Here is a 26,418-nt window from a genome sequence, read left to right as displayed (position 1 = left end):
AGCCAACAGGGCAAGCAGTGCAGCTGCTGCAGAGGGCTAGATGATGAGCTGAAGGGAGCAGCACTTGTAGGAACGCTAGGCAGCAGCTAGGGAGCGGGAAAACCCAGGCCTGGCTCTCAGATGGGGAATTGAAGTGGTACTCCTGAGGGCATTCTGTGCCCAAAAAAAAAAAAAAAAAAAATTCTGCACACGATATTTTTAAATTCTACAAATTTTATTTGTCAAATGAATGTGGAGGCTCCAGCATGGCATTGGGGGCCACAGGCCACTGGCTGCATCGAGGTGGGCGATCTCTCTGCAACTCCCCGGTGACGTGGACTCAATGGTGAGGCTGCACCCGACCCTGATGCAGCACAAGGACCATGGCTGCCTCAGAAATACCCCAGAGCCCTGCCCCTCTGTGCCAGGTGTGGGCAGGCAGGCTCAGCTTGGCAGGATCCCAGTGTGGAGGGGCTTAGCATGGGGGGGATCCAGGTGTGGGTTGAGAGGGTTCAGTGTGGGGCAATCTGGGTGTGGGCAGCTCAGTGGGAGATCTGGGTGTGGGGTGGATCTGGGTGCAAGGGTAATGGGACTCTGCAGGGGGGTCCAGGTGAAGGTAGTTGGAGCTCAGTGTGGGTGAGGGGTCTGGGGTGTGTGGAATAGAGCTCAGCAGGGGGGTCTGGGTGTAAGGGGTTCAGTGTGGGGTCCAGATGCTGGGGGAGTGGGGCTCAGTGGAGTGGGGATCTAGGTGTGTGGGGGGGGGTGAGACTCGGAGGGAGGGTCTGGGTATGCAGGAGTCTGGATGCATGGGGGTTGGGTGGATGGGGGAGCATCTTCCCCATACTATGATCCCTCCCCCTGCAGCTGACGAGCAAGTGGGTGCAAAAAGGATGTTGGGGGAGGTGTTTGCAGAGCTTCTTGAAGACTGGGGAGAAATCTGGGGGTGGGTCTGATCCAGCCCTGGAGGCTGTGTGGGGGAAGAGGAAGTCCTGTCCTGCCCAGCTGAGACTAGCAGCTGAGCCCAGCACAGGGTAGGAGCCACCAACTGGGTCTTCCCCAGTCCTGCCCTCTGCCCTGCAGTGATTTACCTCTCTGCTGGCTTCCCTGGGCACCCAAAACATACTGCTGGGGTGGGTTACATGACCGCTCTTGTAGCTTCCCTTTGCTTCCCCGTCAGAAAGCAAAGGGAATTCAAGTAATTGTGGGATATGAATTCTGCACATGTGCAGTGGCGCAGAATTCCCCCAGGAGTAAAGTGGGAATGAGAAGATAACAGGTGGGGAAGAGGGAGAACATGTGGGGGTGAGGGAAATGAGTGAGAGGTTTAAAGGGAGGAAAAATGGGAGCCAGTGGAGGAATCTTGTCCTGAGTGTGCAAGGAACACCCTGGTCCCCAAACCACCATTTTCTGGCTAGTGGTTTTGAGACCTGAAATAACTTCCTTCCATTAACGGATAGGAGTCTGGAAGAGTTCTTTCCAATTTCTATCCATGGTGGGACGCAGAGAAGGACGTGGTAGGGAAACATTCTTCCCCCAGCAATCAGCCAGGTGCTGGTTAGGAAACTTGGGGGCTCAGGCTCTGAAGTTTGTACAGCTTGAGGAGGAGGGAAGTGAAAACAGAATTCTGGGAAATGAACCCTCACCTGCCACTGCCAGATTCCTGTTGCCTTTATTCGAGCAGCCCTGGAGCTGAAGTAGTGGAGGTTTGAAAGCTGGGCTAGCCCTTGCTAGGGAACGGTGTCTTGCCTCTTTTCAGAGTACACTGGGTTTGGACATCACACACTGAGCACGTCCAGCAAAGTTTGTAACATGTTCACCCAGCTGACTTTGCTCCCTGTGAGCTCCGTGCTTCTCACAGATCAGCACTTCTCAAATGGGTCTGTGCCAACAGGCTCTGCTGTGGGGCTGGGACACTGCAGGTTCACCGTTCTCTTCCGCTGACTGACCATGCATGTCACCCTGGTTTTGTGCAGCTGCACTCACTTCCTGCCCGCACATCATCCCCTCCTCCCTCATTTTCACACTGGGTAAACAAAGCACCAAGAGGACTTGTCAAAAGTCATGTGGGAAACTTGTGGCAGACCAGTGTCAAGCTGCAGTCTTTTGTCTCCTAGGCCTATGCCTCTAACCATGGCCCCGAGTATTTGCCTCTTGCTGCAGAATTGGGCACAGATTCTCAACTCTCATTTTTTTTTAAATGTATGTTTCTAGTCGTATAACCTTAAAACTGAGACAAGGAGAAACTACCTCTGTGATGCCAGTGCAGGGCTGCAGAGAGCCAACGAAATAGCTCTAAGGTGTGAATCCCCATTCACTCAGGACCCTATGGACTCCACGGTTCTGCATCTGCAAACTTAGCATGTTTCCAAGATGTTGCAGAGTTGGTTTTGCTGTGACTGAGTGCTGATGTTTTGTCCTGTCTCCCTGCTCTGTTGGATCCTTTCTGCACCCACCTTTTGCTCTGCAGCATTCCCCATGAGTGGAGAGTTGACTGGATCCCAGCATGTGTTCCCTGCACTGCTCCATGGGACCAAGCTGTAGGGATCAGATGCAAGAGTTGGGGGCTAGTTGGCAACAGGGAAGCTGGAAGTGCATGTGGTGACCAAGGCTGACTGGAGAATGGTTCAGCAGCTGAGACCCAGGGAGATGAGTGGAGGGAGGTGTTTGCCATGGAGGTTGTCCCAGCTTGACATCGACTATGTGGTGCCCTGCCCCTAACCCTCTACTCCATGATGCAGCTGAAGCAAGGTGCTCATTCATTGTCTCCGTTTTTTTAACTTTAAAAGGGACCAGATAACACTAGTGCATTTCCCGCTGTAGGTTGACTCTCGCGTTTTGAAGTCTGTTGTTGGACAGTGTCATAAGCATGTAGATTTGCAGCAGTTCTTCTGAGTGGCACTGTGGCCTCAGAGCATAGATGGATTTGTCACATCACAGAACTTATTCCACGTTCTCTATCTTAGGCCTTGTCTACACTAGAATTTTACATCGGTGTGGCTAAGTGTCTTGGGGTGTGACAAATCCACACCCTGAGAGGCATAGCTATACCAACATAAGGCTATGTCTACACTAGCACTCTCGTTGCTAAAACTTTTGCTGCTGAGGGTGTGTAAAAACACCCCCAAAGAACAAAAGTTTTAACAACAAAAGGAGCTGGTATGGACAGTGCTACTCCCGGTGACGAAGCTGCTGCCCCTCGTTATGGGTGGTTTTATTTTGTCACCGAGAGAGCACTCTCACGATGATGAAGAACAGCCACACAGCGCATCTGGTAATGGCACGGCTGCAGCAGCACAGCCGTGCCATTGTAAGGTGTGCTGTGTAGATGTAGCCTAACTCCAGTGTAGACAGTGCCAGGTTGATGGAAGAATTCTAGCCTAAATACCACCTCCTGGGGGAAGTGGATTGCATGCACCGATGGAAGAATCCCTCCTGTCAATGAAGGTAGCATCTACACTGAAGTGCTTTGTGTAAAATCCCTTAAGGCTTGTCTGCTTAGGAAAGTGTTTGCAGTTGTACAGCTATAATTAAACCAGTGTAACTATACCCATGTAACTCCCTGTGCAGACATTCTTATTCCAGAATAAGAGTGGGTTTTTTCAGTTTAGTTTAAACCCTTTCCCAAGCAACATAAGCTAAATTAAAAAAGGCCCTGTTCTATGGGAATATGAATGTGTCTGCACAGGGAGTTATACCAGTATAACTATAGCTGTTTGTATTCAGACCTTAGCTTATACTGGTATAACTTTTCCATGTAGACAAGCCCTTAGTGATTGCATAGCTAACCTGCTCAGTTTACAGATATAGAGCTATTTTCCTTGCAAACTCATCGTGGGATCTGAGAGTCAAGCTGGGGTCTTTCTGGCTCAGCAATAAAGATTGTACAGTCATGTAAACTTTTGCAACTGTGTTGCCCTGCGTGGATCACATAGCTATGACAGAGGCTAACTGCCAAGTCCTGCCATGCAGCTAAAGATCCTGATGACACATGAGCCTCAACAGACTCCCGGTTCCCCTCTCATTCCTGTGCTGCCTCTGCATGGTTAACAGGAGTCAAAAGCAGGAGAAACTTACGTTAGCCAGCAGTGCTAACTCTTTTGTCTTGTGAGCCATCTGCTGAGACAAAAGGGCCACTTGTCAGAGCAGAACCGCACTTCACAGGTAAGTAAAACAGCATTTCAGTTGGAGTTCCATCCGGGGTGACTATCTGCTCCTGGGAGTATCCCCGTTCACACACCCTCCCTTCACTATTTTGATGTCACCATCATGCTGAACTGCCTGCCAGAAGCAACCCTCCTCTCTTCTCCCTGCAGGATCTTCATGTTTATATCTCAGAGCATGAGCACTTTACAGATTTTAATGTCACCTCAGCACTGTTTTGGGAGCAACGGGACCTTGTCTATGGTGACTGGACCAGTGGTGAGAATGCGGATGGGTGCTATGAACGCTATGCAGAGTTAGACATTCCTGAGGTTAGTACATAACTGTGATTTCTCTCTTTCTAGGTGGTTTTTCTCCTGACGCTGGATATTGGGCCATAGAATGGAGCACTGACTTGGAGATGAGTTTTTTTCTCCCTTTTTTTGCTCTGTCCTCCTCCTTTTAAAGCCTTAGTTGAAATGCTTAGGCTAAGGCTTTGCAGGCTTTCCCTCTGCAGCCTTCAGGGATCTTATGGAGTGACTGAACTTTCCATAAGTAAGGTGTAGCTCGCATTGTATTGCAGGCCTGAGTTTCACTCTCCTGATTTGGCCAGCAATAAACTCCCCTGCCTGCAGTGTCCTTTCTGTCCTTGTGTTCCAGAGCAGGAGTCAGATGCTGAGGTGTACCTGCACAAAGCATTGGTCAGCTTGCAAAACCAGCCCCATTTTCTTATTTGCAAATGGGTGCTGTCTTTGGGTGGTGGCGAGCTGCTGCTCTGCCAGTAATGGTGAAGTCTAGAACATTACCTAGGGAGGTGGTTTTTAAGGTCAGGATTGACAAAGCCCTGGCTGGGATGATTTAGTTGGGAATTGATCCTGCTTTGAGCAGGAGGTTGGATTAGGTGACCTCATGAGGTCCCTTCCAACCCTGATAGTCTATGATTCTGTGATCTTCTTTTATTCAAACCCAGCCATCTCTCTCTGCCCATATGACTAAAACTCTCACCCAGGCCCCTCATGTCCCATCCTGACTCTGGCTCCTTGCTACCTCTGGCCAGTTCAAAATGCCGCTGTTCAGATAAGTGTTCCTGGTACATCAGTTGGACTATATTACTCTCCCTCTTCCATTTGCTCCGCTAGCTCCCCCTTTCACCTTGTGTCAGACTTCAGCTGCATACTGTCACTCTTCAGGGCCCTCCTCCTAGCTGTTACTGTTTGCTAGCAAGTGGTCTCCTGCCACTCCTCCTGCAGTGTCTGCCTCAATAGCCTGCCTGCCTGTAGCTCCCTTAGTGCTTGCTTCTGGGCCGTAAGCAGGCATGGATCATCATCTCTAAATTGGTCTGTAAAGCCACTACCCAATCTTTCTCCAGACCACGCCTAAAAATCTGCTGCTGCAAGACATTCACCACTGCAATGGCGGACAAATGGCCCTTGGGGATTACCAAGGCCTGGCTTGGTCGTCTTTTACTTTTTAATCTTATAAACATTAAAAAAAAAACACCAAAGTTACTTGGAGCCGCTAAGTGGGCTGGGCTGGGCTTTGGGTAGAGCCAAAGATAAGATGTGGTGGGGCCAGGTTGCGAGGGGAGCCATTGAGGTGGTGGGGCCACGTGATTCCATCGCTGTTCTCAACTTCTCACCCACATTCTCTTTTTTTTATGCCCACTTGGTCTTGTCTGCTATTAAGCTGCACGTTTTCAAACCATCCATGTCTGAACGGCTCCCACACGATGGGGCTTCATCTCCCTCAGGCCCCATGGTGTTACTGTAATACAGAACAGTCTTATTCATCTGTCACAGGTTCATCTCTTGAGTAACCCCAAAAGCTTTAATACTTTGCAGCCTCTGTATGGTTAAGAGTGAGCTCCTGCCTTTCTTATAGCCAGACAGTGCATGGGAAACCTTCTTTAGCCATTCATGATTAGACAAATAGCATTCCAAGAGCAGCCATTCCCGGTGTTCATACGTATTATGCCCAGAGCTAATTTATGGGCAAGGCTGTCTTTTGTTCCAGGTTTGTACAGCACCTTGCGCAACAGGGTCCTGGTCCATGACACGAGCTCCTTGGCACTGTAGTAATATAAATAAACAGCAGACTGGAGTAGGGGGGCGTGACACTTTCCTGGAAAGAGCAACGATTGTGTAGTGATGAAGCTTTATGTTTAGAATTGTAGAGATCTGTAAATCTAGTTATAAATCCAGCTGTCATGATGTTCCCCTCGTACAGACTGTATGTATTAAGCCTTTTCATTGCACAGGGAGTAGCCATATCACTTTGGATTGGCTAGTGGACTCACTGGAGCATAACGGATACTATTAGTGCCATCCAGAAGAGGAAGGCAATGTGTCTTGACAGGAACAGAACACTTCTTGCTGCTTGCTGCTCTGCATAGCCTAGGCAATGTCGTTCCTGGTTTTCCAGTGCAGGGAATGACGAGGCTAACCGTCCTGTTGGTGTGTGTGATTTCAGAGCGTGCAGCATAATGGCTCCATGTATGTCCATGTGTTTTTTACGAAGAGTGGCTTCCATCCGGATCCCAAACAGAAGAACTTGTACAGAAGACTTGCTACGGTTCACACATCACGAAGTAAGACAGCTCGTGCTGGCATGAGTGGTGGGGTTCAACAATGTTTGATTTCCTTCTTCTGAAGCATCAGGGATGGTCATGGCTGGAGATGGGATGTTGGCTGGGGTGGGCCAGGGCTCTGAGGTGGCACCGAGCATTCTTTCTCAGGTGCTGGGCTGGCTGGTTTTTGCTCAACGTGCTCAGGGTTGAACTGGTTGCCATACATGGGGTTGGGAAGGAATTTTCCCCCTGGTCAGTGTAGCAGGGATCTTGGGGTTTTTTGTCTGCTGCAGCAGTGGGTGCTGGTCACTTGCCAAGATTATCTGGGTGCATCTCACATAATCATTTCCCTGCAGTTGTGGGGATCTTGGGCACTGGTGCCTCTCGGTCCCTTCTGTTCTCTGCCTGTGGCATGAAATAGTCTAGTCTCCTGTGAGCTGTAATGCTTAGATCTAATGTTGGCTGTTGAGTTTACTGTGTGTTTGCTGGTACTGTTGGTGGCCTGTGATATATAGGAGGTCAGACTCTGAGGTGGCGGTCCCCAGTGTTCCCTCTAACTTTTTCTGTCCATGTGCGGAATAAATGTTGTGTACCAAGGTATGTGCGGATGTGCACCACCAGTAGAAACAAAAAACCTAAAGACAATCTGTATATATTTTTAAAAAGTTTCCATAGGGATAATTACTCCACCACGACAGGTTAGGCATTTTAGAACTCGCTACTCAAAGAATCAAATTTAAAGAGAAATAAAAATTATGAAATGTATAAACCAGTCAAAACACTAAAATAACGCACTTTGAAATAATAAAATTACAGAGAATACGTGTGCATTGCAGGAAGTACCAAGGAGTAACAGCAGCAATAATACAAGTATGTGTTGGGAGGTGTGTGTGTGTGCTGGTTGCTGGGGAAAACCGTACACCGTCTCTTTAAGACACACACGGAAAGCTCTCCTGCTCTGTCATGAGCCCTGTTGTCTCCCGTCCCCGGCTCTGCAGAGATGGGGTACATGGGGATGTGGGGGGGAGAGTGTGAGCTGGCTGCTGGGGAAATCAGCGTTGGGGGAGGGGCACCTGAACACATGCAGCTGGCTGTGGGGACTCTGCTAGTCAGCTGGGCGGCCCTTGAATCTCTCCCATGCAGCTGCCCACGTGTGCAGTTTATAGGGAATACAGATGGTGCCTTCTGGCTAGGGTGACCAGACAACAAGTGAGAAAAATTAAGGGGGTAATAGGTGCCTATATAAGAAAAAGGCCCAAATATCGGGACTGTCCGTATCAAATCGGGACATCTGGTCACCCTACTTCTGGCCTTAAACTCCATGACCGTCTGATTATGTACATAGTGCTTGAGCTGTGTGTGATAACTGGTGTCATAGTACAGAAGTGTTCTAATACTGGAAGAACTAACTGAGAGGCTACCATAGTGCTGTGTTGGTGACATGTACCCTTTGTGTGGCAAGCTGTGGTGTGATTCTACCGCAGTGGCTCTCAAACTTACTTGATCGTGCCCCTTTCTTTTTGTCTGTAGTAGGACCACTACTGTTATGTCCTGTACAACACAGGCCAGTGAACTTTCCCAACGTTATTCCTTTTGAAGTAGAAAATCTCTTACTTTCAAAAATATTCAACCTTGATTTTAAAAATTCCCAGTGATGGAGAATGTACCATGACCCTTTGTTAGTTGTTCCAGTGGGTAGTTATCCTCACCGTTAAAAAATGTATAGCTTCTTTCCAATCTGAATTTTTCTAACTTCAACTTCCAGACGTTGGATTAGGGTGACCAGATGAGAGACATGAAATATCGGGACATGGGGGGGCGCCGGTGGAACAAAATTAAAAGAAAAAAAGAGCCGCTGGAGCATAGGAAGAATTGGTGGGGGCTGAGCACCCACCGACAGCTCCCCGCCCCCACCACACTAGCTCATCTCCACCTCCCCTGAGCATCCTGCTTCTCCCCCCTCTCTCCCAGTGCCTGCGCCGCCATACAGCTGATTTGCGCAAGCCTGGGAGGGAGGTGGGAGGAGGAGGAATGTGGAGTGCTTGAGGAAGAGGCGGGGCCAGGGCGGGGATTTGAGGAGGGATCCAATGGGGCAGGGAGGGGGCAGAGTCAGGGTGGGGCCGGGGCTGAGTTGGGGGCATGAGCCCCCTCCGCCTGTGCACCGGAGTGCAAAACATCGGGACAATTTGCCCTGGCAGCTAGACAAACACGTAAATATTGATCATGTTAGACTGCTAGACTGAAAATCTCATTATCAAATATTTGTTTCCCAGGTAGGTACTGTAATCCAGTCATCCCTTAATCTTTTCTTTGTTAAGATGAATAGTGAGCTCCTGGAGTTTGTCACTAAAAGGCAGGTTTTCTAATACTTTAATCATTTTCATGGCTCTTTTCTGACCTCTCTCCAATTTATCAATATCTTTCTTGAATTGTGGGCACCAGAACTGGACACACTATTCCAGCAGTGGTCACACCAGTTGGAAATACAGAGGCAAAAGAACCTCTCTACTTGTACTTGACTTTCCCTTGTTTGTGCATCCCAGGGCTGGAGCCAGGACTATGCACCACGGTTGTGGGCTGGAGCGGGGGCTCTGTGCCTCCCTGTGGCGGAGGGGTTCCCCCCCATAGGGCTCCAGCAATCATTCCTCTGCACACTCCCATTCCCTCCCCCCAGTTATTTTTAGTAAAGTCACAAGGTTTTCATGGATTCTCCATCACTGACTCTCTTAAAATCAAGATTGGAATTAATTCAAGGGCCTTTTACGGTCTGACTAGAGATCGTTGGTCCCTTCTGGCTTTAAACTCTGTCTCTATTTTTATTATATAAATTTGAATAAATGCCCTTTGGAAAGGGACACGTTTGTGTGTTTAAAACAAACAGATGGGCATGAACAGACCTAGGCGTTGGTTTCTGGAGAATGGTAAGTGAAATTTATTTCTGAGAAGTCGTGAAGAAGTTTGGGGTGATCCTAGAGAGTTACAGAAGAGCAATGTGCTATGAATCAGAAGTGAGTGGGTGCAATTTTATGTTGGAAAGGGAGTGTGTTGTGCTGCGTAGGATGGGAATGTGGCTGTCTTTTGTCATGTAACATGAAGCTTGGTAGAATGTCATCTGAGCATAATCTCAGTGAGGTTTATAGAAATCTCTCCAATGTTGCTTTTGCAGAGACCATCTTTGAAATATGCAAGGCTGCTACTGAGATAAAGCCAAACGCTTTTATTAGAAATAAGGCACAAATTTAACAGTGAGGTGATTAACCATGGGTGCAAACTGCCAAGGGAAGGGGCAGATTCTCCAGCTGATTGCCTTTCTGGAAGGTATACTTTAGCCGGACAAACCGTTGGGCTTGATGCCGGAGTAACTAGGTGAAGTCCTGTGTTATACAGGGAGTCAGAGGATTTCCGTATGAGGAGAGATTAATAAGACTGGCACTTCTCAGCTCGGAAAAGAGACGACTAAGGGGGATATGATTCAGGTCTATAAAATCAAGATTGGTGTGGAGAAAGTTAAATAAGGAAGTGTTGTTTACTGTTTCTTATAACACAAGACCCGGGGTCACCAAATGAAATTAGTAGGCAGCGGGTTTAAAACAAACAAAAGGAAGTATATTTTTCACACAACCTAGTCAGTTTGTGGAACTGTTTGCCGGAGGATGTTGTAAAGGCCAAGACTATAACAGGGTTCAAATGGCTATTAGCCAGGATGGGCAGGGATGGTGTCCCTAGCCTCTGTTTGACATAAGCTGGGAATAGATGACGGGATGGATTACTTGATGGTTCTCTGTTCTGTTCATTTCCTGGGATTGGCCACTGTTGGAAGACAGGATATTGGGCTAGATGAACCTTTAGTCTGATGCAGTATGCCCATTCTTATGTTCTTAAGGAGCTATTCTGTCTCCACTGGATGCTTTTCTTATATTAATTTACTGTGAGCCTTGAACAGGGTTTTTAAATATTTGTATACATCTAAAGCAGGTGTTCTCAAACTGGGTGTCGTGACCCCACAGGCGGTCACAAGATTATTATGTGGAGGGGGGTGGTCACGAGATGTCCAGTTTGAATGAAGGATGTTCAGGAAGTGCCAAGGACTGATGCTTTTCATTCACCTGATCAGTGGTCCACTTTGTCCCAAATCATGAGCTCAGGAGAAGCAGGGAGATGCTGCTTAAAGTGGATCTGTTTTGGGCGGCTGCTTCCTGCAGAGTGTTACTGATAAGTGGAAGAATTCAGCATTACTCACCTCTGCCTGCCTGTCTCTTTCCTTCTAGTGATAAATAAATATAAACGTCGACGGTTCCAGAAAACCAAGAATCTTCTGACAGGGGAGACAGAAGCAGATCCAGAAATGATAAAGGTATCTAACTGCTTTACTTATTCAGCAAGGCCCTGGCTTTTCTCTCATCTCTGCTTCCACACCCAGATGCGTCTTTGCTTGGAGAGAAGTTTAGGCTTTGCTGCAGTCAGGTACTAACTTCCACTTCGAGAGAAAATAGGATGAATGGTCAGGATCTCTGCTGGGGTGGGGTGTTGGAGCGATTACACTGGCCTACAGCATTTCCCAGAGAGGCCGTGAAGCAAATTGACTTGTAAAACACATGGTAAAGACATTTCAAAGTACATCTTAACTCCCTAGCACAACTTGGACATCTGCAGAATTTCCTGTATCCCAGGTATCGTTGCCCTGGGAATAGCTGCTTTGCTACAAGTGGATTGATAATTTAAATTAAGAAATCATTTTTTTTAATCATCCGTGTATCCCTTTGTTTGCTGTGGGTTAATGCTTTTCCCAAACAGTGGGAAGTAGAATTTGGACTCAGCAGTGAATAAGTCCAAAATGTTCCGTAGATGTTTGTTGGTTCACCCTCCTTGATCCTTGGTACTGCGGAGATGTTTCTGTGGAATTCTGCCTACACAGGGTGGTACTTTGTTCCTTCTCTTTAATGAACCATTACCTTGTCCCCCCTCTGATGTATTTATACAAGGTTTTCCTTCACCCCTTTATCAGACAATTGCACTGGGGGACTCTGACTCTGTTTCAACTACCTTTTCCTGCTCCTATGTGTGTGCTGCTGCTATATCACTTCTCCTACTGCCTCTCCTGTGGATCTCCCCTTTTCGCCTCAACTCTCTAGTCCTGTGACAGCAGTCTGTGACTGAGGAGGAGAAGGGTCCCAGGCAGAACTCTGTTAAAGAGTGTCCATAAACTTCTGATTGCTAGAACCTGGGATGGATTGCTCAGTAAATTGCCCTGTTCTGTTCATTCCCTCTGCTGTCGAAAGACAGGATAGTGGGCTGTGGACCATTGGCCTGTCCTGGTCTGGTCATTATTATGTACTAGTGTTAATCTCTTGCTCCCTCCTGGCTGGAGGAATACAAAGATGGCAAAAACACAAGACCCAAAAAAGCCCATAGGAGGGGGAAAACTGATGGACAGTTGAAGGGGTTGATTGGCTGAAGTGAGACGTGGAACCAAAGGCCTGTAAAGTGAGCTCCCAGACACATACTCTGACCTGGTTCAGAAATTTTCAGTTTGGGCTGGAGCTGCCCTGTCAAAGTGGTGCCTTTAGAAGGGTTAGTAACTAGTATTACGAAGTATCAGAGGGTAGCCGTGTTGGTCTGGATCTGTAAAAGCAGCAAAGAATCCTGTGGCACCTTATAGACTAACAGACGTTTTGGAGCATGAGCTTTCGTGGGTGAATACCCACTTCCTCAGATGCAGTATTACGAAGACCCTTGCTACCTAAAACCTAGCAGAGTTCTTATGGGTTTTAAATTGTAAAAAAATCTCCTAGTTTAAAACTAAAAATTCTGCACACAATCTTTTAAAAGTCTACAAATTTTGTCAAAATAACACTACATAATCATGCCCTTCCCCCCCCCCCCCCTCAGCCCAGGGATCCAGAGGGAGAAACAGCCTGATGCTCTGTCCCAGGTTTGCACAGTGCTTCCTACATGCTGCCCTCTCCTTCCCAGGGCATGCTGGGAGCTGCAGCTGCCAGGAACCCTCTAGCTCCCTCTCCTGCCCTCCTCTCCTATGTGCGAGCTGGGCTCTGCAGAGTCCAGTGACCCCTAGTGATGGCTATTAGCACTGCAGCTCATTTCTGTGGGGAAAAGGAAATTCTGAATTGCGCGATGATGCAGAATTCCTCCAGGAGTAAGTTTATCTCCTCTAATAGACTCATAGACTCTAGGACTGGAAGGGACCTCGAGAGGTCATCGAGTCCAGTCCCCTGCCCTCATGGCAGGACCAAATACTGTCTAGACCATCCCTAATAGACATTTATCTAACCTACTCTTAAATATCTCCAGAGATGGAGATTCCACAGCCTCCCTAGGCAATTTATTCCAGTGTTTAACTACTCTGACAGTTAGGATCTATCTACATCTGCCCATGTTTGCCCAAGATCTGGATGAAACTGTCTTCCCTTTTGTCTCCTTCATGGTCTTAAACCCCTCAGGTCCTTACATCCCTGTCAGATAGTCTCTCTAGCTGCATTATGGAAGTCCAGTGCCTTTATCTGTGTTCTCTTTCCCCAGGACCAAATCTAATGAGCTGCACTGGCTGTTATTTGTATATGTGGCGCCCTCTTGCTATCACTAGAGCAATGAAATGCCCCAGTATCCTGTAACAAATGTGACTTTGTGTTTTTGTTGCAGAGAGCAGAAGACTTTGGCCCTGTGGAGGTGATCTCACACTGGCACCCTAATCTCACCATCAACATAGTGGACGATCATACTCCCTGGGTGAAGGGTAGCGTGCCACCGCCTCTGGACCAATGTAAGAACTTGGGATCTGCCAGCACTTCCCGTTCTCTGAGATGCCATTTTGGAATGTGTGTTTTTGCTCCAAGAACTCGTCTCTTCACAGCTTATCTGTCTGGTTCTTATAGCTGGTCTTGTCATCTCCTCTCATCTCAGCTCTCTGCAGAGTTTCCCTCTGTTATTTGCCCACTCTGGGACACTTGTTGTAATGTAGTAGTTGCATGCGAGTGGAGTTGGTTATGTCTGCTTTGGACTAGCTTAATTTCTTCAGCATGCTTGTGGATTGGGCAGTTGAGGGGCTTGGGAATGGAATATTGGAGACTTTCCCTGTAGTTCAGTAGTATAAATTTCTCCCAAGTTGGTAGTAAGTAAATTGTTCCTGTCTGTTCATTGCCTTGTGAGTAGGCTTGGAAGGATTGGAGTTTTAGCAGTATATGTTGGTAAACACTGATTTCACCCCCCCTCCCCCCACAGACCTATTTCCATCAATGATGATTGATATTGATAGGTAGACAAAGTAAGAAAAATGCTGCTTGAAAACTTGAGTCCAACCATAACGTGCTTAAGAGGGTGTTATAATGCCAGCATTAGCAGAGCTAGAGCAGAGCACCTTTTTAGGGACCTTTAACTTCCTTAATCTCAACGTCTGTCTTTAAATAATTGTCAGACTCCTCCCTCCATAATATCCTGCAACTGTGAAAAAATAAATAGGTAAAAATTGGATAAACACTTAAAGAAATGAGCATTGATAGCTGTCAACGTTATTTTGAAAAAAACAAATTGAATTCTACCAAGCTTGCTTATGGGAAGTGAGTTAATGGCTTCAGTGCAGCGTGTAAGAGGCAGGCTTCCGCAGCAAAAAACAAAACAAAAAAACCCCAAAACCCCCAACCAATTCACCCTTGTAATTGGGCCCCGTGTTGCCTGTCTCACTGGCAACCCAGGACCAAATAGGTCATGGAGCGTAAACTCTCACCAGGTGGCCCCCTAAGTAAGGACTCTGTTACGCTATCAGGGAAAGATGTTTGTGGCAGACTTTCCCTGCTGCTTTCCATGCTGTTCTGTGGCTAAATGAACATCCATCTCCAGAGTTGTTAGACCAGCGCTATCCATCAGTTTGAGATTCAAATCACAAACGCTCTTTGAAGAAAATAGCTGGCACCATAAACTTTCTGGAAGCCAGTTTGATATACTGGAATCCTACAAATGGCCTGATTTCCAGGGGGTGTTAATTGGATGCTGTCAGACTGCTTTCAATACCTGAGTCTGCACTTGGTCAGTAATATACAGAGGGAATGGGTTTGAGCTCTGGGCACCGAGAGAAAGGTGCTATACTCTCCCGTCCCTCTGTGGCAAAGCAAGACCCCTTCCTTCGCACTCTGGTCGTCGCTTAGTGCCCTGTGTGCTGTAGGAGCTGGCATCTTTCTCCCGAGGGAAGGCCGGGTAGCTCAGGCTCCATGTACTAGCCAGCTGTACAGAAGCAGTTGCTGGTCTGGGGTTTCTGTTGGTGCTGGTCTAGGATGATTTTTGTAGTTGCAGGATGAGGTGGGTCTCCATTGTCTGTCTTAGTGAGTGAAGGTAGCTTTCTTTGTGCTATCCCGTTCCTGTTGGCTCTCTCAGGCCTGTCTCTGCGCTCTCTCCCATTGCTGCAGATGTGAAGTTCGATGCGGTCAGTGGTGACTACTACCCCATCCTGTACTTCAACGATTACTGGAACCTGCAGAAGGATTACTTCCCCATCAACGAGACAGCGGAGCGGCTACCTTTCCGCCTCTCCTTCTGCCCACTCTCGCTGTGGCGCTGGCAGCTCTATGCCGCACAGAGCACCAAGTCTCTGTGGAACTTCCTGGGAGAGGACTTGTACGAGCAATCGGATGAGGAGCAGGATTCTGTAAAGGTTAGACAGCCTTGACAAATCTCCTCTGGGTGGGTCCCTCTCTCTGCCACTTTCCTCGGAGGTCCCACAAGCCTCGGTCCTAGGCTTGTACCTCTCCACCCTTTCTGACCCACTCGCAGAGCTTCAACTGCTGTTCCTGTGTGGATGATTCCCAAATGTACCTCTCCACTCCTGGCCTATCCCCCTCCATCCAGCCCCGTCTTGGCCTGACTTTCCAACAGCTCCTCATTTCATACTGTCAGCTTAATTTTCACATAGCCAAACCTGAGCTGCTGGGGTAAGAGTTTCAAAAGTCTAAGTGACTTAGGAGCCTTGCAAATGGCAAAGTCACTTTTGAAAATGCATCTTAGGCCCCTAAGTAGCTCAGGCACTTTTCAGAACATTCCCAAGTGGCCTACCCCCTCCTGATCCTTCTCCTCTGGCCCACACATCACCACCATCTGGGATCCCTTTTTCAATTTCCTTTTTCTATCAGATCCTAGCAGAGTCTGGATCGTGCTGCTGCATTCTGCATAAATCTGGAAGATCCAGCACTTCCCTTCTGGCCCTGCAACTGTTGGGCTTGCCCAGGTCCCCTTGGCTTCCTGCTTTGATTCCTGCCTTCTCTACCCAACACCTTCCTTTCTTCTTCTGGGATAGAGAATCAGCCACTCCGTGGCTTCAGGACGTGCTCCAAGTATGCACAGGCCCAGTCTTGAACTGGCCTCAGCAAGGACTGAGAGATGATTCTTTGAGCACTCTTTGCCTGGACAGGGCAGCTTTGAGCGCTCTGGTCTCAGCCAGTGCTTCCGGTGTGGCGGGATGAACTCAGCCTGGGATGTATGAAGGGCTTCAGCCTTAAGCTGTATCGGTGCCTCCTGTGACTGGTACAACAGGACAGGCCCCAGGATATTATTGCCAAGGAAACCGAGGCCAGTGTAGTCAGTGCTATTCTGCTCTGAAGAGTGCTCTGTAGAAATGGTGTCAACCGTCACAGGATTTACTCTTGGATCTTGTCTCCTTAGCTCAAGACAGGCCGGGACTCCCCCAGCTGTTAGATCTATGGGGCTCTGGAGAGCTGGCAGTGGGATGACCTTGAAGACTAGAGGGGCAGAAATGGGATGAAATTCAACAATACAGAGTGCAAGGTCATGCACTTATCGGCTAATAATAAGAATCTGCTACAAGCTGGGGGTTCATCAATTAGAAGCAACTGGGGGTGGGTGTGTGGAGAGGCTTGGATGTATGGGTCGATTGCAGGATGGCTGAGCCACCAATCAGTATGGTGTGGCTGTGAAAAAGGCAAATGCGATGCTAGGATAATAGGTGAGGCACTTCCAGTATCTCCAGAGAGGTACTAATGTCATTGTACAAGGTACTGTTTAGACCTCACTTGGAAGGCTGTGTGCAATTCTGGTAATCAGGAAAGATTAATTCAAACTGGGACAGGTGCCGAGAAGGGCTACCAGACTGCTCGGGAATGCAGGGCCTGCCTTCTGAGAGGAGACCAAAAGAGCTTGGTTTGTTAGCCTAGTGAAAAGAAGGCTGAGAGGCGATGTGATTGCTCCCTGTAAATACAGCATGGGGGTAAACATGGAGAGGGTGATGAGCTCTTTAAGCTAAAGGACAGTGTTTGCACAAGAACAAGTAGATATAAGCTGGCCAGAAACAAATTCAGGCTGGTAATTAGAAGAAGGTTTCTAAACATCAGAGGGGTGAGGTTCAGTGTTGCTAGAGCAAACAATTATTTTTGAGAGAGAGCTGAACAAATTTGAGAGCAAATGTCTGATGGGGTTGTTTGGGATGGGAGGGAGGGGGACAGGGCTCAGCAACCTGGGGGGGTTATGTCCTATGTTCCTAAAGTTCATCCTTCGAGGTTTCAGTTGGCCGCCAGCCAGGGGTCAGACAGATTTATTCCCCTGCCCCTCAATGTATTCTGGGAGGGTTTTATCTTATCTCCTTTGAAGCATCAGAGCTGAAGATAAGACGTTGCAGGGGTTTCCAGATCTCTGGGGTGGCACCGAGCATTCTCTCTGTCAGGTGCTTGGCTGGTTGGTTCTGACTCATGCTCAGGGTTGAACTGATGGCTGTATGTGGGGTCAGGAAGGAATTTTTGCCCCAGGTCAGATTGGCAGGGACTTTGGGGGGGTGGTGTTTGCTGCCTTCTATTGTGTGTGGGTGCTGGTCACTTGTCAAGTGGGTCAAGATTAGTTGGGTGTATCTCACTTGATTGTTTCCCTGCTATTGCAGGGGCCTCGGGCACTGTGTCCCTCAGTTCCTCCTGTTCTTTACCTGTCCATTCTCGTATGGGCTGTTATGCTTTGGTCTCATTTTGGTTTCTGGGCTAATGTGCGGGTTCTGGTGTGGGGATTGGTGGCCTGTGATGGAAATGAGGTCAGACTGTTCTCTTATGGCCTTAAACTCTGGCTCTGACTGCCACTGCAACCCATCCCCCCATCAACAGCTGCCTGGGGCATTGCCATTACTATGGGGTGTCATCCCCCAAACTCCATCACTGGAAAACACAAGTCAATTGGGATGGAAAGTGATCCCTTAGCTTTTTCTTTGTGAGGCTGGCAGCAGAATCTGGGCCTGTAGCACGACCTCAGCCCTCCCTAGCAAAGCCCACCACTTCCTCTGTGCCCAACTGGGGTTCAGATCAGCACTGCTGTTCGTATAGAGTCTCCCTGTGCTCTGGACAGCACTGTTAATCTGGGCAGTATTTGCAGCCAGTTGGTGAAGTCTGAGACAGGCACTGTGCTTTCCCCAAGGGACCCGTGGTGGCAGGGATCTGCATTTCCTAATCTAGCAATGTCTGAGTGTAGGGAAGGGCACGAGGAATCAGGGCAGCGCTGGTCTCCTTTAACTGTTTTCAGGAGACATAGTGTTCAGTATATGCAGTTTTACAAAAGGCTTACATCAAAAGGTACACATGTAATTTTAATTTAAGTGCATAGTTTATTTTAAAAGCTTTTCACTTTAGTTTAGAAATTAATCCTATTAATGCTGTATCCCTTTTTACAGAAATAAGTTCTGAGACTAGTGCAGGAAATAATGTTTGTGCCACTCATTGCAGTTTTATTCTGAGCTGTCACAGTCCACCACCACAGTGGCTGGAGTGAAAGCCAGACACAGCGGGCTTTGCTCAGTCCCTGGGAGACTATCCACAGTACCTCCCACACACTTAGATGTAATCTAACTTCCTGTTTCCTGTGACTCTGAAATCTGTTGGCATTTGTGCTTCCCCCAATTGTTCCTACTAAAGCATCTCTGGGTTGGGTTATTTTTCCACAAGCGGGTGCTCCTGTTTGTCCACCTGAAACCCTCAGTTCTGTCTGGATTGCCTTCTCTGGGTCCCTTTGGGTGGGGCCTGGCTGGAGGGGCAGGATAGGCCCTTCACGTCTTTTTCTTTTCCAGGTTGCTCTTTTGGAGACCAATCCATATCTACTGGCTTTGACCATTATCGTTTCCATAGTTCACAGCATATTTGAGTTTCTTGCCTTCAAAAACGGTAAGTTCTGCTGTGTAGTGAAGATCTCCTTTTGGCTCCAGCCCTTCTCTTAGGAAAGGTTTTTAACCTGGGTCTGCACTGGCCTCGCAGAGTTGTTCAATGTCCCTGTTGTGGGGGGCAATATGAATGTAAGAGGAAGAACGTCTGGGACAGGTGAAGAGCATGAATGCGACTAAATGGAAAACATAGTTGTTTTCACTTGGGCCCAGGCTCTCTAGTGATAAATTGCTGAGGCCCCACAGGGGTGACTCAGCTGGCCTGTCCCTCTGCTACCTGCCATAACTCTCTGCACTCTGCTCCTTGCCGTCTTCTTCTCCCCACCCCACCCCCCATGTGCTTTAGGGCAGGAGGAGCACTCTCTCCATTCTGCCAACCACCAGTTTCACAAGACTCTCCTCAGCTATTGGGGGGGCCTGCAAACTTCAAGTGCTTCCCTTACAAAGTCTGTGGGCAGCAAGCTTCATGCCTCTGACGCTGCTGGGAGTTCGGTCTGTATAATGACCCCGTGATCACATACTAGCCACACACCTACTGGCCACAGGAGAGTCTGTATCCACAACATAATGGAGAGGGCAAAGTCAGTCTGCTGCTGACAGTGGATGGGTTTCTGGCCAGGTTCTTCCGAACCGCCATCATGGCCCACAGAGCTGGCCTGGCCATTTTCTTCATACAGCTGGGAAACACAACTCACTCCCACTCATGGAGGTGAAAGGCATTAGCAAGTAGACCTGTGCTCTGCTCCCTTCGTAAGGTAGAGGAGAAAGCTGGAAACTCCTTCCTGCAGTGGGGCTCTGGCTGCCCCTGAAGGGCCCCCTATGCTCAGGATGTTCTCCCTCTATGCTCTTCTCTCTGGCCCCTAGATATCCAGTTCTGGAACAGCAGGCAGTCTCTAGAGGGGCTCTCCGTCCGCTCTGTGTTCTTCGGGGTATTTCAGTCACTTGTGGTCCTTCTCTACATCCTGGACAATGAAACTAACTTTGTGGTTCAAGTCAGCGTCTTCATCGGGCTCCTCATAGACCTCTGGAAAATCACAAAAGTCATGGATGTCAGGGTAAGCACGTGGCTCATTGCACTACACCAGTGGTTCTCAGCCTGCAGGCTGCATATGGCCCAGTTAGCCCACAGCTGTGTGCTAAAGCCCAGTCCATATGCCCAGGGTCTGCTGGGTTTCCCGTTGCCTTGTGGGGAGGGGGCAGGGCTGCCAGCCCACCTCATATGGTGGGAGTCCAGAGTCAGGGCAGCTGCACAGGGTTAGGGTCCAGGGCAGCCATGCAGGCCCCACTGAGTCAGGGGTCCAGGGCTGCTGTTGCCCTGGCCCCTGCAGCCCAGGTAATACATTGTGGGCCGCATACACGCTAGACTGAAGGGGTGCCCTGTGTAGAAAACCCAGTTCTCCACCTTGCCAGAGTAAGCAGAAAGCTAGAGAATGTGAGATCCACACCCCCAGCTAGGCTGTCTTTTCAGGAGGAGCCCCCTTGGGGCCTTTATTATGTACTGCCTCCCCTCTAACTTCTGCTCTTGTCGATAAACAGCTGGATCGAGACGACAAAGTTGCTGGGATTTTTCCACGTTTAACCTTCAAAGACAAATCAACATATATAGAATCGTCTACCAAAGTCTACGATGATGTAAGTCCAATGCCTGGCAGGGGATTTCCTTCAGCGCGTGGTAGGATCCCTCTGGGAGGTGGGGGTAGTGTGGGTTAGATTCCTACACCACTGGACATGGGAGCCCTTGACCGGGGAAAGGGAACCCAAGTATACCCTGCATTAGGATCCTGCTCCCAAAAGAGGAAAGGTGCCCTGGATAGTGTTTCCCTGGTCATCCTTTCTAGCTTATTCCTTGGGAAGCTGCTGCTCTCCCAGCAGGACAGCAGCTCCCTTGCTAAGCTGGGCTACACTGGGCCCTGCAAGAGAGCTGAACCCACAGCACATTCTAGGTGTTGGCTTGTTTGCCCTGAGTTCTGTTCCTCCTCTCCTCTCTGCTGGATGGACGCGTGGGTCTTCATGTGTCCAGTTCGCCACTCCCCTGAGTCTATCTCACCTCTGACCCCTGGCATCTGCCTGAGTGACGCATGCCCTCCATGTGCCTGTCTGCAGCCATGGTATCCCCTCCATCAGCTCAGTGTGTGGCCCAGTGGCTGCACTAGGCCCTGCTGCCCCAAGTTACATCCTTCAATCTTTTCCTTCTGGCATGGCTGCAGGTGCTGAGGCATAGTTGTCATTAAACCACGTGTGTGTGATGGTGCAGTCCCCCCCTCATGCGGCCGGGAATCTCAGCAAAATGTCATAGTCATGAACTGCTAAAGAGTGCCCAAGATGCGTCTCTTGGCCACTCTGCTGGTCTGATCCCCAGAGCCAGGTTGGCGGTGTATGAGTGTAGCTCAATGGCTTTCAAATTTCTTGTATTGATGACCCCTTTCACACAGCAAGCCTCTGAAGGTGATTTCCCCCCCTCATTAAAAATAAGGGGTGCATAATTTTATGGGGGCTAAGGGCTGTCAGTGGCTACCTTGTGACCCCCTGAGGGGTTGGGACCTCCAGTTTGAGAACCCCTGGTAGCTGTACCCCCTTCCCCCCCCCCGCTCTCCTGTCTTTGAGAGGTGGAGCAACAGGTGTTCAAGGGGCATGGAGCATGCTCACTCCTTGGTGGCTGTGGTGGCAGAAGGGGAAAAAGGACTGAACCCTGCTTCCAGCCCTGCTGTGATGCGCTAACGAGTGAGTGAGATGGGATGTGTCCAGCACCTTGTGACCCCAAGCACTGTTCAGAAACCCCCTTCTAAAAAGTCTCCCACTGTGAAGCCAGGGCTTGAGAACCAGCAGGCCTGCAAAGAGGTGGGTCTGTGACTAGTGGGCCCCTGTACACACACACACACCCTGCCCCCCGATCCTGAGCAGGATTCTGTGTGGCTCCCAGCTGATTGGTCACCTTTGAATATTGCCTCCCCAGATGGCATTCCGGTATCTCTCGTGGATTCTCTTCCCCTTGCTCGGCTGCTACGCTGTGTACAGCTTGCTGTACATGGAGCACAAGGGCTGGTACTCGTGGGTCCTGAGCATGCTCTATGGCTTCCTTCTGACGTTCGGTGAGTAGCACCCACAAGACAGCGTTCTGGATGCCTGAGTTTGCTGGAGTCACTGGGCCCCGTCCGAGGCCTCCTGACCCCCTCTCAGCCTCTCGCGCCCAGCTTTGGGGTCCGCCCGCACTTGGGGGAGGCTGTGAATAGTGCTCTGGACGTGTTAGAGGCTGGTCACGTGTGTCTGGCTGGAATTAGGATGAGCTTTCAGCAGGGAGAAGAGATAATGAGTTGCACTTACCAGTAAGGAGCCCTCCAGCTCCTGATATCGCATGCAAAGGGCCTGGCTTCACATCTGCTGTTTGGGAATCATTAAGAAAGGGATAGATAATAAGAGAGAAAATATTATATTGCCTCTATATAAATCCATGGTACACCCATGTCTTGAATACTGCGTGCAGATGTGGTCACCCCATCTCAAAAAAGATTAATTGGAATTAGAAAAGGTGTACAGAAAAGAACAACAAAAATTAGGAGTATGGAACAGCTTCTACATGAGGCAAGATTAATAAGACTGGGAGTTTTCAGCTTGGAAAAGAAACGATTAAGGGGATATGATAGAGATCTATAAAATCATGATGGGTGTGGAGACAGCAAATAAGGAAGTCTCACTTATTCCTTTTAAAGCAAGAACTAGGAGGGTCACCAAATGAAATTAATAGGCAGCAGGTTTCAAACAAAAAGAAATATTTCTTCACACAATGCACAGTCAACCTGTGGAACTCTTGCCAGAGGATGTTGTGAAGGCTGAGAGTATAAAAACTCAAAAAAGATCTAGATACATTCATGGAGGATAGTTCTATCAAGGGCTATTAGCCAGGGTGGGCACGGATGGTGTCCCTCGCCTCTGTTTGCCAGATGTTGGGAATGGGCAATGGGATGGATCAGTTGATGATTACCTGTTCTGTTCATTCCCTCTGGAATACCTGGCATTGGCCACTGTCAGAAGACTGGATACTGGGCTAGATGGACCTTTGGTCTGACCTAGTATTGCCCTTGTTATGTTCTATGTTCTCATGTCTCTCTCTCGTGCTCTTTCTCACAATCCAGAGCAGATGGTTGCAGTCTTCTTGTTTCTTTGTTCCTGTCTCCTAACCCCAACTTTGAAGTGTGCCCTGCGGTATTGTGTAGGCACCTCCAATCTCCTTTCAGACTCTGGGTATTGACGTTCCCCATGGGCTTCGCCTGCAGTGATTAGGTTTCACTGTCCCTCACTTAGTAACACTTGTCTGTTTCTGGCCATACTCCCTGCTCTTGGGGGAGCTACTGTAGCAACTTCAGACTCTGTTAATCTTCAGCTTCTGTTTCAGAGAGGTTCTGTTTCCTGCTGTATCCCATGCGTTGCCAGTGTGTGCTGGTGAATTGCTGGGCAACTGCCTTTTCTGTGTAGGTCAAAGTCCAGCCTTGCTAGTTTGAACTCGGGTGGAACCTTTTCTGCCTAAATGAACTGATGGAATCCAAGCAGGCTGTGATCATAGAAGCTATTCCCAAGCTTGCGGGATCTCTTCTTCACATAAGCTTAGTCTACACTGCAAAGTTTTGCCAGCAGAGCTCTGTTCCCTAGGACTGTGGGGAAACTCTCACATTCCCTAGCCAGCATAGCTATGCTGGCAAAACCCCTGGTTAAGACTAAATGTAGAATCTTTTATTAAGAATCTGAATAAATATATGTTAAGCTATATAACTGATTAAAATTTGTATAGATACAGTGTATCCTCCAGGCTAGCCAATAGAAACACCAATGAAATGTAAAGGCTGTATAGTTAGTTGCAAATCAGCATGTTTTAATTGTTACCAACCAGTGAGAATTGAAGGTTCTTTAGGAAAAGAACTAAACAGTGCCAATGGCAAAGCAAGATTAAAACCAGTGATTTAAATCAAGGTTTCCTGATAGGTGATTTAAATCAGTCCATCCTGACCTGCGGTCTCCTGGTCTCTGCAAGGCTGCCATGACCTCCCTTAGCTAATGTGTTGCAATTTACCCACAGAACACTCGACCTGCATTGAAAACCAAACTCCCTTTATTTTCGCTTGCTTTGCTGCTGACCAGCCTCCCAAAGCTACCGTTCCCTTTTCCTTTCAGATTTCAGGTGGCTTGTGGCTGCCTGCCTCTCTCCTCCTCTCTGCCTCCCGCTGTTCTGCTCTTAACATTGTCTGCCTCGGGCCCTTCATGTAATCTCACCACTACTGGCTCAGGAGCCTTCTTCCTTGCAGTGCCTGAGCAGCCTTCTTGTGTTTAATAGATTTTAAGGCCATAAGGAACCACTCTGCTCATCCAGTCTGATCACCTGCCCAGCACAGGTCAGAGAATTCTGTCCAGCCCAGCAGCTTGTGGTTGGACTAGCGCACATCAGCCTGGGCTCAAGTCATGAGGAATGCACCCCATCCTTCAGTAGCTTGTTCCGTGGCTGATTGGCCTCGCTGCTAAAAGCGTGGCTCTGCCATTTCAGATAGCGGAGAAGGTCTCTCCTCCCCGCCTCTGCCTCAGCCATTTATTCTTGGGACTCTGAGTGTAGCGAACTCCGTAGAGATTGGGGCCTGCTTTATGGCAGAGCTGCTGTGCACAAGGTTTGCCCTCATTTCTGCCAGGATGTAACTCCATGGCCCAGGTCAGCTCTGTTGGCATCCAGCCTGTCCCAGATGCACACTGGCCGGAGTTAGCCTAGTGGCCCACGGCCTGATTTCTCCCCCTTTCCCACCAGGTTTCATTACGATGACTCCGCAGCTGTTCATTAACTACAAACTGAAATCAGTAGCCCACCTGCCCTGGAGGATGCTCACCTACAAAGCACTCAACACCTTCATCGATGACCTCTTTGCCTTTGTGATCAAAATGCCCATGATGTACAGGATAGGCTGCCTGCGAGACGGTAAGGGGCTCAGTGCCAGCCTCCCGTTCCCTGCCATTGTCTGTAAGGATGGCAACACGTCTCCTTTACGAATGTGTCGTACAGGCTTGGAGCATGCTGTGCTACTTGGGGATGAGGGTGCAGCATGTCAGTGTGTCTCCCCAGCCAGTTTGGGGATTGCCCAGGCTTAGATGGGACTCTACCAGTGTCTGAACCCAGCACTTAAGACCCCACTTCCTTCGTCTTATTGCAGCTGCATGGCCCTTCTCCCACTGAGCCTTCCAGGAGTCCAGTGATGGCTCCATGAGCTGGCCTGTGAGTTCCCCATGCAGGATGAGAAAAGAGTTTTCCTCCTCCTCTCTGTCCCAGGGCCTCAGCAACTCCCTTGTGGGCTGCAGCTGAGCTATGCTGTCACTCATGCCTGGGGTCTCTTGCCAAGCAGCTCACGAGGCACTTATAGGCCACGGGGTACTGAGAACTGGGCAGTTCAGAGGTGTGCATCTGGCCTGGGGTTTGCCTGCTGTTTACGCTCGCTCTGCTCTGCTCTCCTCCCACAGATGTCATCTTCTTCATTTACCTCTATCAGCGCTGGATCTACCGGGTGGATCTGACGCGTGTCAACGAGTTTGGGATAAGTGGGGAGGGCCAAGTCCCTCAGCTAACACAAGGTACCACTCCAGCGGACTGTGCCCCTGCACTGCTACCCGATGGGGAGGCAACAAGCATGCAGGGGGTGATAAAGGAGGGCCTGGCTGATGGCTCCCCTGCACCAGTAACGGAGAACGTGGTCGATGGCTCCCCTGGGGCCCAGATGGAGAAAACAGCAGAGGACAAGAAAAAGGACTAACCTGCTCTAACTTTAATTTTTAAACAAAGCCTAACTTTCCACTCTCCCCTTTGGATACTGGACAGAAAGCGAAGTGGGGAAGCTGCTATGGTCCTCTGGCTCCAAAGCTTTTTATTTTCTATTCCAGTAACTTTGGGGCGGGTAGGGATTGAGAATTTGGTGACCTTCATGTGATGTGCTGTATCCATGGGAGAGAACCCCCGTATCTCTGTATTTAAAGTCAAACTCATCCAGTAATCATTGTGAGCGCCGTTCCATTGTGCAGGTGTTTAGGACATTAAGGAGTTTCTCAGAGTTGTCTCTGTTTCATAAAGAGAGCTGATTATCCGAACAAGTCCCATTTCTCAGCATTGCACTCTACTATGGACTCTGGATTGAATAAATTCATATGGGTGTTAAGTTAAACCTTGCCTCCTTCTTTCATCTCTCTACACATCTGCCCTGGATGCAGGCTCCTCTGGGAACATAGGACTTGCCAGACTGGATCAGAACTGAGCCCCATCTAGCCCAGCCACCAGCATCAGCTGCTTCAGAGAAAGGTGTGAGAACCCCTAGTAGCAGAGGTGGAATAATATCTCCTTCTCAGGTCTCAACCTGGTCTCTAAACTCTGAAGCCAAGGTTTAATATCCCACCCGCATGTATGGGGTTTTTTGTTAATTCCCATAAATGTCCAGTCCCTTTTTGAATCTTAAGTTCTTAGCCTCAGTGGTTTCCTGTGGCAATGAGTTTCACAGTTTAATTACACGTTGTGTGAAAAATTATTTCCTTGGTGGTTTTGAATGCGCCGCCTTCTAATTCAGTGGAAGGTCTT

At 48.8% G+C, this 26,418-nt stretch overlaps 1 protein-coding gene across 3 annotated transcripts in view; it reads left to right on the top strand.

Annotated features, from left to right (window-relative positions):
* CLPTM1 (CLPTM1 regulator of GABA type A receptor forward trafficking) overlaps positions 1-26,011 on the top strand; it is a 41,269-nt gene extending 15,258 nt beyond the window's left edge. For 2 of the 3 annotated variants that reach the window (XM_030544387.1, XM_030544389.1), the window contains exons 4-15: positions 4,293-4,398; positions 4,485-4,540; positions 6,589-6,706; positions 10,954-11,039; positions 13,343-13,463; positions 15,100-15,344; positions 18,741-18,834; positions 19,695-19,885; positions 20,367-20,462; positions 21,784-21,919; positions 24,613-24,780; positions 25,317-26,011. In XM_030544387.1, coding sequence (XP_030400247.1) covers positions 4,293-4,398; positions 4,485-4,540; positions 6,589-6,706; positions 10,954-11,039; positions 13,343-13,463; positions 15,100-15,344; positions 18,741-18,834; positions 19,695-19,885; positions 20,367-20,462; positions 21,784-21,919; positions 24,613-24,780; positions 25,317-25,606 — 1,707 coding nt within the window. In that variant the 3' untranslated portion in view covers positions 25,607-26,011. Of the gene's footprint in view, positions 1-4,292; positions 4,452-4,484; positions 4,541-6,588; positions 6,707-10,953; positions 11,040-13,342; positions 13,464-15,099; positions 15,345-18,740; positions 18,835-19,694; positions 19,886-20,366; positions 20,463-21,783; positions 21,920-24,612; positions 24,781-25,316 lie in introns of all 3 variants that reach the window. The other variant, XM_030544388.1, reaches the window with a different exon arrangement.
* The last annotated feature ends 407 nt before the right edge of the window (positions 26,012-26,418 follow it).

The sequence above is a fragment of the Gopherus evgoodei genome, unplaced genomic scaffold (genome assembly GCF_007399415.2).
Source record: "Gopherus evgoodei ecotype Sinaloan lineage unplaced genomic scaffold, rGopEvg1_v1.p scaffold_34_arrow_ctg1, whole genome shotgun sequence".
Lineage (NCBI taxonomy): Eukaryota > Metazoa > Chordata > Testudines > Testudinidae > Gopherus > Gopherus evgoodei.
Note: the sequence above shows the minus strand (reverse complement) of the source record. Positions and strands in the feature narration are given on the sequence as shown.